Below are 11,585 nucleotides of genomic sequence, written 5' to 3'. Positions count from 1 at the left end.
AGAGATTCAGAGGATGCTAGCAACTTATAGGATAAAAATGACTGGTTCACATTTACACTGAAAAAGAAGTCCCTGATGGAGGCTGTAAAACAAAATATTCACATTCTGCTTGCTTTAAGTAAATATTGACATGTTTGCAGTATTTCCCCTTGACTGCCCCAGACATCCTCTTTCTTGTTCAACAATACATGATAGTCCAGTTTAAAATATTCACCCAGCTTTCACGGTCGAGCCCCTCATTCACACACAGGCACGCGTGCACACGTCTCAAAAAGTCGAGCTCATACACTACCATTTCCTCAAAAAGGCGCGTGGGTGTAGTTTAAGGAATTATTTTTGATTTAACTTTTGTCTAGCAAAATATAGAATTCATTAATACATGGGAGGGGTAAAAAACAGAGCAGGTGAACAGATAAAATAAAATACAATGCATTTTGTTTCTGCTGTATACAGTAGATATAGGACCACAGAGTTCAAAGTTCAGACATCGTCAATTTTTGTAAACGACGAGGATAAAGACAAAGGTAAGGGGTTCTTCCGATTACTGGGACCGTGTGTCTTGATGCTCAGCTGTGGGTATAGTTCAGCCTTGATGCCTGATCTCAGATCAGATGTTTATAGACTACCCAAAACACCCTGCTGCCCCTTCATTATGGCCTCATCTTGTCTTACCGTGTCGCTGCAGTTTTGTTTTTTTCTTGCTCAGACTGTCTGAAATTCTTGGTCAGGTCATCATCGAGCAAAATTCGGTTAAGCTAAAAAAAAAAACAAACTAAAAACAAACAGGTATCCAATTTATTAAAAAAGTATGGGATAAAACCACAATCTGAATTTAAAATTCAAAGTCGTCATCTGCCATGTCGATCGCCCAGGCAAACTTTTCACGCTGGGTTTTGTTGTAGATCTTCTCAACAGGAATGCCCCACTTCTTACACCTGGGACACACAAAAAAAATATGAAGACAAAGTTCAAATGTCAGCTAATGGTATTAACTTGTGCACCCACTACCACAACATCTCAACCATGGATGGACACCCCCCCCCCCCCCCAGAACTTAATCTTACCATGCCACAGAGATACGAGGGTCCAGATAGTTGAGCTTCGAAGTGCCGAGAGCAATCTGCTTGTTCTCTTCACGATCAGTCGCCTGCACCTCCAGCTTCATGAGCTGCTCTTCTATCCTCTGAACAGCCTTCTTCTTGGCCTCCACAGCCCTTCAGAACCAACAGTGGAGAAAGTCAGAAATGTGTGGAACAAGGACATAATCACCTTTCTGTTCCCAACTTGTACACACTTACTTTTTGGATTTCTCATCTCTCCGTACTTTGGCATCAGCCTTAGCGCTCTTCAGTTCTCTTTTGGCATCAGACAGCTGGTCCCTTTTAGCATCAATCTAAGATAAACAGTTGGTTTGAAAACACTTTGTGATGTCGCTTCTTAGTGCAAAGATCAAAAACTGACAGGACATGACTTAAAATGTACTAAGATACTTTAACATATTGTTGCTACTTCTACATTTGCTTTTGCCCTTGTTGTTGAGCGATTAAGTGCTTTTCTTGTCAGTAAAAACAGTGAATGCCAATACAACTTATAAATGAAACATGGGGCTGTCAAGAAAAATAAAAACAACATAGCTCTCAAATCACATGCTCACCTTAGCCTGGAGGTTCTGCATAGACTTCTCGAATGTTTTTGGTGGAGCCCTCTGATGGTTACACAGGATGGCTACAGCCCTGTTGGCCCGGTTATAGGACAAGATCTTTGCTGGAATGTTGTCCTCCTCTAGGCAGGGACAATGAGTACAATGAGGTTTTTTTTTGTACAACAATTTATGACACCAGTCACACCCAAATGAAAACCTCCAATATCAAGTAACTGCCATCTGCACGTCCTTTTTAACTCTACATGGAACTTGATGAAGTAACTGCAAGGGGAGTCGTACCACTTGTCAACTCCTTCAGCTGCTGTTGCAGCGTGATCGAAGCGTTGTAGGTACGGAACACTTTGGCTGTCAGCCCATCCATCAGCTCCTGAAGGTGCTTGTTCAGAACAGATGTCTGGAAGGAAAATACTGGTCAGCAACCGCCAGACATTTTTACTGAAATAAAATTTCCTCATTATAGACACAGGTCATATTTTGCTTACATTCAGGCGATCAAACAAGTCGTCATCGGGGTCCTTGTTCTCCATGAACAACTGAAGGTTCTTGAACACCTACACCAGGCAGAACACCCATGAATACATAGAAACCAAATCAAAAATAAAAACCAGAAAATGCGTCTTTACCCTTTTCTCCACAGGGACTTTGTTGTAGTAGCGGATGGAGTCTTTACCCAAAAAGTCAAACTCCACCACGTACTCTAGACCTTCGTTCTCTGGGTGCAGCTTGATGTGTTCAACTCTCAGGGAGCAGCAGCCGACAGTATCCGCAGTCTCTCCTTCCTCCTTCTCGTTTCCCGCTCTCAGTGCCAGCTAGAGGACGTCAGGGCAGCCGGGTTTAAGCAGGCTTACATCATCCTCATCGTTTCAGCACTGACTGACGCCCTCTCACAAATTCATCGTTGTTAAATAGCAATTACATTATATTTTAACACCACAAGATGTTCACACACCAAAGTCAATATTGATCATGCCTTTCACCTTGTCAATAAAGTAGAGTGCCACAGCCCTCTGTCTGATCCTCATCTCCTTGGACTTCCAGTCTTCACGGTACTGAGCTCTGATGCGGTCCACACATTTCTTCAGCCTACGAGCTGTTTCATACTTCTGCCAATCTTTTTCTCCCTGCAGACAACAGCACGTACAAAAGAATTAGGGGAAATGTGTGTGTCAAACATATGGCGAGTTTGTGGAAGAGGACAGCATGTTCCCTGCCTGCGTTGCATCATACTGTATGCAGCTCTCTTAACGAATCTTCAGAATTTCAGGAATGACAGTGTGGCAACCAATGTTTTACATTCTAAAATCACTTCCATACACGGTGTACAAATCAGCGAACGTCACATGTTTGATGTGTTGCATCAGCCTACCTCGCCTGACTCCAAGCAAGCAGAATGTGTATAAAGATTGTGTCACTGATAAGTAAATGACACAATCTTCATACAGAACAGATAATATAAGATAAATTCACTTCTGGGTGTAAGCATATGGCCTGTTTTGACTTGAGAAGCATCCATTACTGGAAATGAAGAGCAGAACTGCCAAAATTCAAACAACATCCAACTGTTATTATTTTTATAGTATCTGGTGTTGTTTAGCTCAGAGCCCCTAAAACTAGGTCAAAACATTCTTGTAGGATAAAACTTTTCCCATCTGTCTACCTTGATCCTCGAGCTGGGGTTCAGCATGATGTACTTGATAGAGCCCTGAATGTTCTCCGTCCACGACACCAGCCAAGTCACCTTGTTGTCGTGACGAACCTCCTTCCACTTAGTACCTGGAGGAGGTTCAGGATGTTTGGAGTCCCTATGAGGAGCACATTCAAGGTTTACCTTCCTCAAATTAGTTCATCAGGATCAGGAGGAGAACAGAGAACCTCTCACTCACTTGCTGCAGTTGATGATAATATCTTCAGGCCTGCTGCGACGCTTCAGCATACCCATCTTCGGATGATCTCCACGGCCACGGAACAGGCCTGGTGGCTCAATGCGGAAATTAGCAATACGTTCTCTGTGGTTATCCATGATGCAGTAGCCGTACTCCTGCAGAATACGCTCATTCTCCTCTTTTATTTTCTATAAACAGAGGGGGGAAACTTCACGTCAGGTGATCATCTTGTTTCAGTCAATACTTTGAGCAAAGACATTCTTCAACTTGCAACAATCCATCAAACAGAATCACAAAGTGTTAACATGTTTGTTCAAGGTGGATGATTTGTCAAGCTTCCAAATTCTTGATTTTTTTTCCAATTAGGAGGGACAGAATCGCTTATTTAATGTAAAGTGAAACCTCTTAAGAACCTTGAGACACTTTGCCAACTACTCAAACTGGTTGATTTCAACACTGCATTTAAAGGATATACAGCATTTTCCGCACTGTAAGGCGCACTGGACCATAAGGCTCACCTTCAATGAATGGCCTATTTTAAACCCTTTTTCATATATAAGGCACACTGGATTATAAGGGGCTCTTGTGGGTTATGAGGACATTAAAAAACGACAGGTGCGCCTTTTAGTATGGAAAATACTGTAGCTGAAAAACAGGACTGGTCAGTCTGACAGTGGTTTTGTTTAATTTCATATTGCAATAGAGCTATACATATAATTTTATACCACATCAAATAGCAACGACCAACTTAAGACTGATGAAATGTTGAGTTAATATTAGACATCTGTTTTTAAATGTTAACAGCATCTAATAATTATGGTACTTAAGTCTTATGAAGTCTGATCCCAATTTTTAATACATCACACCGAATATCTGAACACAAATTTTCCTTTGTTTTGTGTTCATGGAAGTAAAGCTTGATTTATTTTGTGCCAACCTTTTAACTCTTAGAATTAAATATAATACTCGTCAAGTCTTCGATCAATCTTATTGTGACAGACCGGCAAAGTACTTTGTGATGTTGTGTGGTTTTCTTGCTTTGAGGAACTTATATCGTTTTTTGTGGGATGAAGAAATGCTGAATAAGGCTGAAGGACTGCTGAGGCCGACCGCCACTTCAGTGACTACTACATTAGCTATGTAATTAAAGATGGACATAGGCATGGTTGATAGTGTAGATATTAGATAATACACATTCTACTATAGCTCAAGTTTTGATAACACAAACAAGATCAGAAGTAAGCGCTGGCAAACTTTGCTTATTAACTGACCAGTTTCTGTTCTTTTGTCATGTTCTTTCTGGCTTCTGCTTGTGCCTTGAAGTATTCGCTCATCTCAGTGAAGTCGCACTTTTTCAGGTCAGTGATCTTTGACTTTTCCTCTGAAGTCATTTCCTGCAGCAGCACAATATGTCATTAAAAAACAGGAATCTTTGACATTTACAAAAATAATAAAAGGACTGATTCTCCAACCTTCCTCCAGTCTTTAAAGAAGTTCTTGCGGAAGATGTCTTTTGTAGTGTACTCATGGTCCAGCATTTTTGCAAAGAATGTAGCCACCTCCTCCGCTAACATACTGAGCTTCATTGGCTTACCTATGCAAAAATAGGTGTTTCAACGCTTACATATTATTGCATGACTCCATAGTTAAACCGTCATATAAAACCTTACCATCATAGTAAAATTTGACTTTGTCAGGAAGAGGCTCATACGGTGGTGCAAAAACTGGTCCTTTGTGTTCCAGAAACTTCCATTTGACACCATCTGTGTATCTCTCCTCTTCCCACCTGAAATCAACCACAAAATAAGCTGTTTGAACATATCAGACAAAATATTGCGCAAACCGACCAATGACACACAACATATCCACATCACCACATCGCAGCTACATGCAGAAACACAGATGGCAGAAAAAGAACTCACCATTTCCACTTTTCTTCTGGTTCTTTCTTTGCTTTCTTTTTTCCATCAGCAACTTTTCCTTTTTTGTCTTTTGTCTTTTTGGGTTTAACATCCTAGAATGGAAAATAATTATCCTAGTAAATGCTAATATTTAGTGGGGAATAAAAACAACTTGTCATTAGAAGCTAATACTCACCTCATCTAGTTCTCTTTTCTTGGCCTTTCTATCATTTTCTAGCTTAATCTTCTTGGGCTTGAAATCATAACTGAAAAAAAAATGTTACAAAGCTGATAACATACAAACTATACAAAACAATCTGGCAAAATGACAGACACGGAGGTGAAGACGTCACTTTTCTTAACAGCTAGCCAACTTTTCTGGGATGCTGTTACGAGACTGTCCTGTTAAAATTAATTAAAAAAACCTACAGTAATCTGTTTTAGGGTTTGAAGGTTTCACTTATATTCCAAAAAGCTTATTCAGTTCAAAACGGTCGGTAGAAAGGAGACCTTTAAACTCATTTCTACAAAATATTGAGGTAACAAATTTGGCTATAATTTATGTTTCCCCCCGCAAGGTATACAATCAAGGTATTTGAGCAGGATTAATCCACCTTGTTGTCAAAATAAAGGAAGCTTATGCTGTTCATCCTGAGCATCGGGGCCAAGATCAGACAAGTAAACATCGTCAGTTAGCACTATATTGCATCCGCTGACAAGTTGTAAGCTTGTTATTTTCCAACCATCTTACCACAGCTTTTATTTAGCCACCTAGCTAATATTTGAGTCTCTTCCTTCCCCACGCAGAACAAATCTCCACTTACTCATTATCTTCATCCCGTTCTCTTTTTAGGGACTTCTCATGTTTAGGAGAGAAGTAGTTATCATCCTCAGGTTCAGACTTGACATGTGGAAGACTGCAAAAGACAAAAAGATTTCGCAAAATAGGCAAAAACATCTGCTATCAACACAAACACACCAGTCACGGGAAATATGGAGCAACTCCTTACCCGGAAAAACCATTTTCCTTTTTGACTTTACCATCAAAGGACTTCATCTGAAACATTTACAAAAATGTAAATAAGAACAGCACAGGATTGTCAACACAAAGGTTCAATTGTGATGGTTAATCATGAAATGACAGATTTTTTAATAATAAAATTAATACCCATGTATGAAACATAAGCTGCAAATTTGGCCTATGAATGTGCAATGAATTGACAGAGCTTACATATACAAAAAAAAGGTACATACAGACTTTGAATTCCACAACAATACTCGCAAACGAATATTCCATTTGTTTCATGAATTATCAGCACAGTAATTCACCTTGTCGTCTTTCCTTTTCTCCTTGTGCTTGTCCTTGATTTTGTCTGTGCTACCATCTTTGTGCTTCATCTTTTCCTTCTCCTTGTCTCTGTGTTTTTTGTCTGAGGAGTCCTTGTGAGCACTGGCGTGACAAAACAGAACACTTTTAGGCAGCTTCAACTATTTAATACAAACACTACTCAAGTAAATATGTGGAATGTCTTGTTTTATCATACAGCAGCATTTTTTATCCCTATAATAGTGTAAGTAAACTGGCAAAGTGTTTTAAATTTAAGATATTCATCTGAAAGGTAGAAAAAAGTGAACATCACTGACAACTGCACGATCATGTTAATATTGTTGGTCATGAGAGGTTTTCTATCAAACTAAATTCAAAGGAACTTCACAGACCACCATGGGTTCAGTGAACCCATGGTGGTCTGGTTAGCATATGTGTCGTTCTTCCTCCTTATATTACCTACTGATCGATAGAATGAATGATCAGTAAGTCCAAGAAGTCAAAAAGAAGACCCTGAAAACAAACAAAGATACTACATTCAAAGTAGGTTGCTTAACACTATCATTGTTTAAACATCTGATTTAGAAATAGGTTTTCTTTGAATTATAAGCCTCTAATTAGCATCTCTAAGACTTCAGAAGAGATCTAAAGTAGTGCTTCGCCTGAAAAAAGATATCAAACTATTTCTTATATGATTATAAAGCTATTAAACAGATTTTTCAAAAAACCTAATAATATCGAAGGTCAATACCTTCCGTTTTCAACTGCTTTAGTCGTACGGACCATACCTGTTGCCATGCTTTGATTTTTCCCGTTCCTTATCTTTCTTGTGGTCTTTGTGTTTGTGTTCTTTCTCCTTATATTTGTCTTTATGCTTGTGGGAGTCTGAAGAGGGAAAAACAACAACACATTCTTCAAAGTGTGCAAAGCATTTACTGTCAAGCAATAACGGGCTAAATTTATGGTAGGATTGCTGTGTAACTATGATAAATAGCGACACAGCTTTATGGCTTGACTTTAGACACAACTGACAATGGTAAATATTGCACTCCTGTTAAAACACGTCTGTTAAACATGTGCTCAAGTGACCAAACTACAGCAGTTTATCAACTGACATATACACTTGCCTCAAGTAAAAACATGAGTTTTAAACTGCTACTGAACACAAACTGCGATCTAATTATCATGCCGCATTGAGATTGAAAATAAACAGTTTCACTGCACAAACTGAGACTGCATGAACCATCTGACAGGTTTAAACATGCTACATAACAAAATAAGCTTTCACTCTCACTACAAAAAGCAGTCATCAGATTTAAAGTCAAGATTAACACTACACAAAAAAAATACATTTGGTAGGCTTAGAACAGTAGACTTCAAGAGTTGATTGGTTAATCATAGATACCTAAAAAGTTATCTGGAGTCCTTCGTATGCTAAGGGTAGACAAAAAAAGTGAACTAAAGTCTAAGCAGGTATGCATTTGTGAAACTTAAATCAGAAGGCTTGTCTTTTACTTTGGCAGTTCCATCACTTATACTAACAGTATTCATCTCTTTAAGATGACATGATTGAATCCATCCTCTCAGATGTAAAGCATATCATTCTTCAATAAATTTGATTTTAGTTGATCCAGTACCTCAGAATATTTTCATGACTGACTGGCAAACATGCCAAGGGTCATAATCAAAAATATGTAAGCAAAATACACAGGCCAGTCAACAATTAGGCAGCTTTAATAAATAGCTAAACTAAACTGATTATTAAATAGATTTCAATACAACTGATAAAGATTTAAGTGAATACCATTCCCTTGTAGATCAAGCTAACGACTCTTTATCCACCAGTTAAATGTTGTTCATTTACGAAAGAAAACTAAATAGGTAGACTGCCACAACTGTGTTATAACAATATGGATGTACATACAAAAAAAAAGGGTCAATATCAGTTCAATTATCTTTGAGACACTTATATTATCTCATTATCCTAAACTGTCCTATACTATACTGTAGTATAGATTTTTTTAAAAAAAGCTTTTATATCGGGGGGGGGGGATAGCTGCATTTAAAAAGATTCCAAAACATGTAGAATATTATAGTTTATCCTACTAGTGATATATAATTAACTTTCAATTTGATGATTAATTTGGGCTGCAGTTGCTGTGCTCTTCAAACTTCAGTCTTTAACCTCACTTGGGGAGACATGTCAATTCCCTGCAACTAAAATAAAACTTTAGATAAACAAAATCCGCATTCAAGAGGATCCATAATTTGCTAAAACAGACTTCTCGTCCAGCATATTGAATCTTGATAAAAGCACCAAGCCTTGGCATTTCTCCTGCACACAGCCATCCACACTTTCCAGGCTGCTCCAGCTTGCAGTGCAGTCAGGCCGCTACACCGAAAAAGAAAATGGCGCAGAGACTAAGTCCTCAACCCCCAAACCCTCACTTTCAGGTGAGAAATTCGGTGTTTTAACCGAAACAACAACTAATTCTAACGCGACAAACTGATAAAACACCTCCAGATGTCTGCCAAAAAGGATTGTAATCGAAAAAATACTAATCGGAAGAGCTTTAATTTTACCTCCCTTTTGAACAATAGGTGCCTGTGAGTGAGACAGAGGACTTAGTCTCTGGACGCCATTTCTGTCCTCTACTGAGAACTAACGTTAACGCAGCGCTACATTTCGCCGGTGAAGCTATGCCAGAATTAGAGGAAAATGATCTGGAAACCTGTTAGCTGGATGTCATTTACTTACCATTGAACCGAGCGCCACCGTCAACCTGAAAAATCAAACAGATGAATGTTAAATTTCGTAGCAGCTAACTGACTGGCTAACTAACTTTGAACTTGCTGGATGGCCAAGCGACAGTTCATTAGCTTTCAAGCTAGCTAGGCTACACTGCTACGCTGGCTAATAATAAGGCTTGACTGGCATAAAAAGTCACTACGGCTATCAGAAGCTAAAGCTAACGTCAAATAAATGCATCTTTAACTCACTATTCCCTTCACTTCACTACTACACATACAAAATTGAATACTAACCAGTTTTTATTTTATCATAACACTAAAAATACACGCCAGATGAATCATGTCAAGGCGCTGTTGACAACATATCGAGTTGGCTTACAAACACACTCGGCTAACGTGCGCTAGCGCTGGCTAATCATGTTAGCTAGCTAAGTTACCTTGTCAAAACCAGGCAAACAGAAAGGTATCAATAAATCGTATCCGAAAACCAAAAGCGATGACATTCCACGATATTTTCAGCATTACCTGGTCCTCGCTGTGGGAATGGTCCCCACTCATTTCCTTCGCGTTGTTTGACTGAAAAATCAAAAATGAGAAACGTGTAACGCTTCACACACCGGCGAGGATATGCGGCCAGAATGAAGAAAAGACTCAAACGTTGCAGAGAAGAAAGAAGTCCAAATAATACACCAATGCGCATGCGCACGTATTTAAACGGCACAGGGCAGTGTAGCTCCTCCCACTCCCTAAACGTGTTGCTCTGTCGATTCAACACACAAACATCCCGAATAACCCCGAAAAAATATATAAAAACAAAACTGAGTTTTTTGATATTTTTAAAAGTTATTTTCTGACTTGATTGATGTTGTAATTGACTGCTGTACTTTACTATCTGTTGAAACTGTTGAGTTTTATCTCATATAACATTTGACTTTATTCACAGATTTCTTTTTTTAAATCACAGAATTTTCATTTTCTTGTCAGAATATTGACATTATTCTCAGAAATCTCGCTTTAATTGCATGATTCTGACTTTAAAATCAATCAGTCAAATGGGAGCACTTGTCAGGCCTAATGTTTGGCAGCGTTCTCTGCATTTTCCTGGCTTTATCTTGCTTGACCTAATAAGGAACTGTGATCAAATCAGCCTTTTTGGATGTGTATGTAAAACAAAAAAAAAATTAGACAAAATTCTTGTTGATCTTGTTATGCACAGTTACAAAAAAAAGTATTACAGAAATAACCAGGAAGAATAACCAAAAACAAGTTCATGTAAATAAACAATCATAATTCAATCGATACATAAATATGTAAAAAGGTATTGTGGCCAGCAAGTCAAATGTTCTGTTCAGGTCTGAACTGTACACAAGAAATATAGAAATAAACATATTGAAACATTACAGAAATTACTATACCTATACAGTATAAGAAGGTATGTAGGTAGCTCAGTGTATTAATCAGCAGTGTATTGCTTTTACTCGTCACAGCAAACCATTTATAATTTCAGAAATTGACTGTTTATATGCTTAGGACACCTCAAAGGCAATCAATTGAGACTTTTTTGAAGTAAATTCAACCCTTTTTTCCTTTTATCATATTGTAAAGGACCAAGGTGTTTACATGTTTTTCCATCAACATTTCCTCAGAAATTTATAGTAATGCTGGGTCTGCATCTATGCTGGCAGTAAAAGGTATTTAGTGGAATAATGCACTCGTGGCCACGTTTGGTTCTGTCCACAGGAGGGCATTACAGGCCATTATATTGCCTGTGTCTGATGGGACGTCCCTATGACTAAAATGAATTTTACACCCACTTAAATATGGGAGTAAATGTCAATGAAGTACCTTTGCCAATGTAGTCTCATCTTTCAGGTGATCCTACCTCAAAACATTTGCCAGGTAAGGGAGCAGTCGTTTAAATCTTTGACATTTTTCACCCGAGAGCCGATTTTTAAAATGTATAGATTCCAAAAGAAATGCCCAATGCTTTCATGTTGTACTATAAAAGTGGAAAACTGTCACATTATCCAACTGGCAGTAATTAGTACACATCTAGTTGG

The 11,585-nt window shown here is 38.5% G+C and overlaps 1 protein-coding gene across 1 annotated transcript; it reads right to left on the bottom strand.

Annotated features, from left to right (window-relative positions):
- Positions 1 to 781: 781 nt before the first annotated feature.
- Positions 782 to 10,188, bottom strand: top1a (DNA topoisomerase Ia). Its single transcript, XM_068316186.1, has 21 exons — positions 10,051 to 10,188; positions 9,533 to 9,557; positions 7,563 to 7,659; positions 6,777 to 6,897; positions 6,458 to 6,504; positions 6,272 to 6,364; positions 5,644 to 5,713; positions 5,469 to 5,560; positions 5,217 to 5,332; positions 5,019 to 5,140; positions 4,818 to 4,940; positions 3,547 to 3,734; positions 3,321 to 3,465; positions 2,641 to 2,784; positions 2,287 to 2,472; positions 2,146 to 2,214; positions 1,943 to 2,057; positions 1,655 to 1,782; positions 1,299 to 1,393; positions 1,065 to 1,214; positions 782 to 935 (listed from the first exon to the last, which is right to left on the bottom strand). Exons 1-21 carry the CDS (start codon positions 10,081 to 10,083, stop codon positions 833 to 835), a joined length of 2,262 nt encoding a protein of 753 aa, XP_068172287.1. The 5' UTR covers positions 10,084 to 10,188; the 3' UTR covers positions 782 to 832.
- Between the last annotated feature and the right edge of the window lie 1,397 nt (positions 10,189 to 11,585).

Source organism: Antennarius striatus, chromosome 5 (genome assembly GCF_040054535.1).
Source record: "Antennarius striatus isolate MH-2024 chromosome 5, ASM4005453v1, whole genome shotgun sequence".
Taxonomy (NCBI): domain Eukaryota; kingdom Metazoa; phylum Chordata; class Actinopteri; order Lophiiformes; family Antennariidae; genus Antennarius; species Antennarius striatus.
Note: the sequence above shows the minus strand (reverse complement) of the source record. Positions and strands in the feature narration are given on the sequence as shown.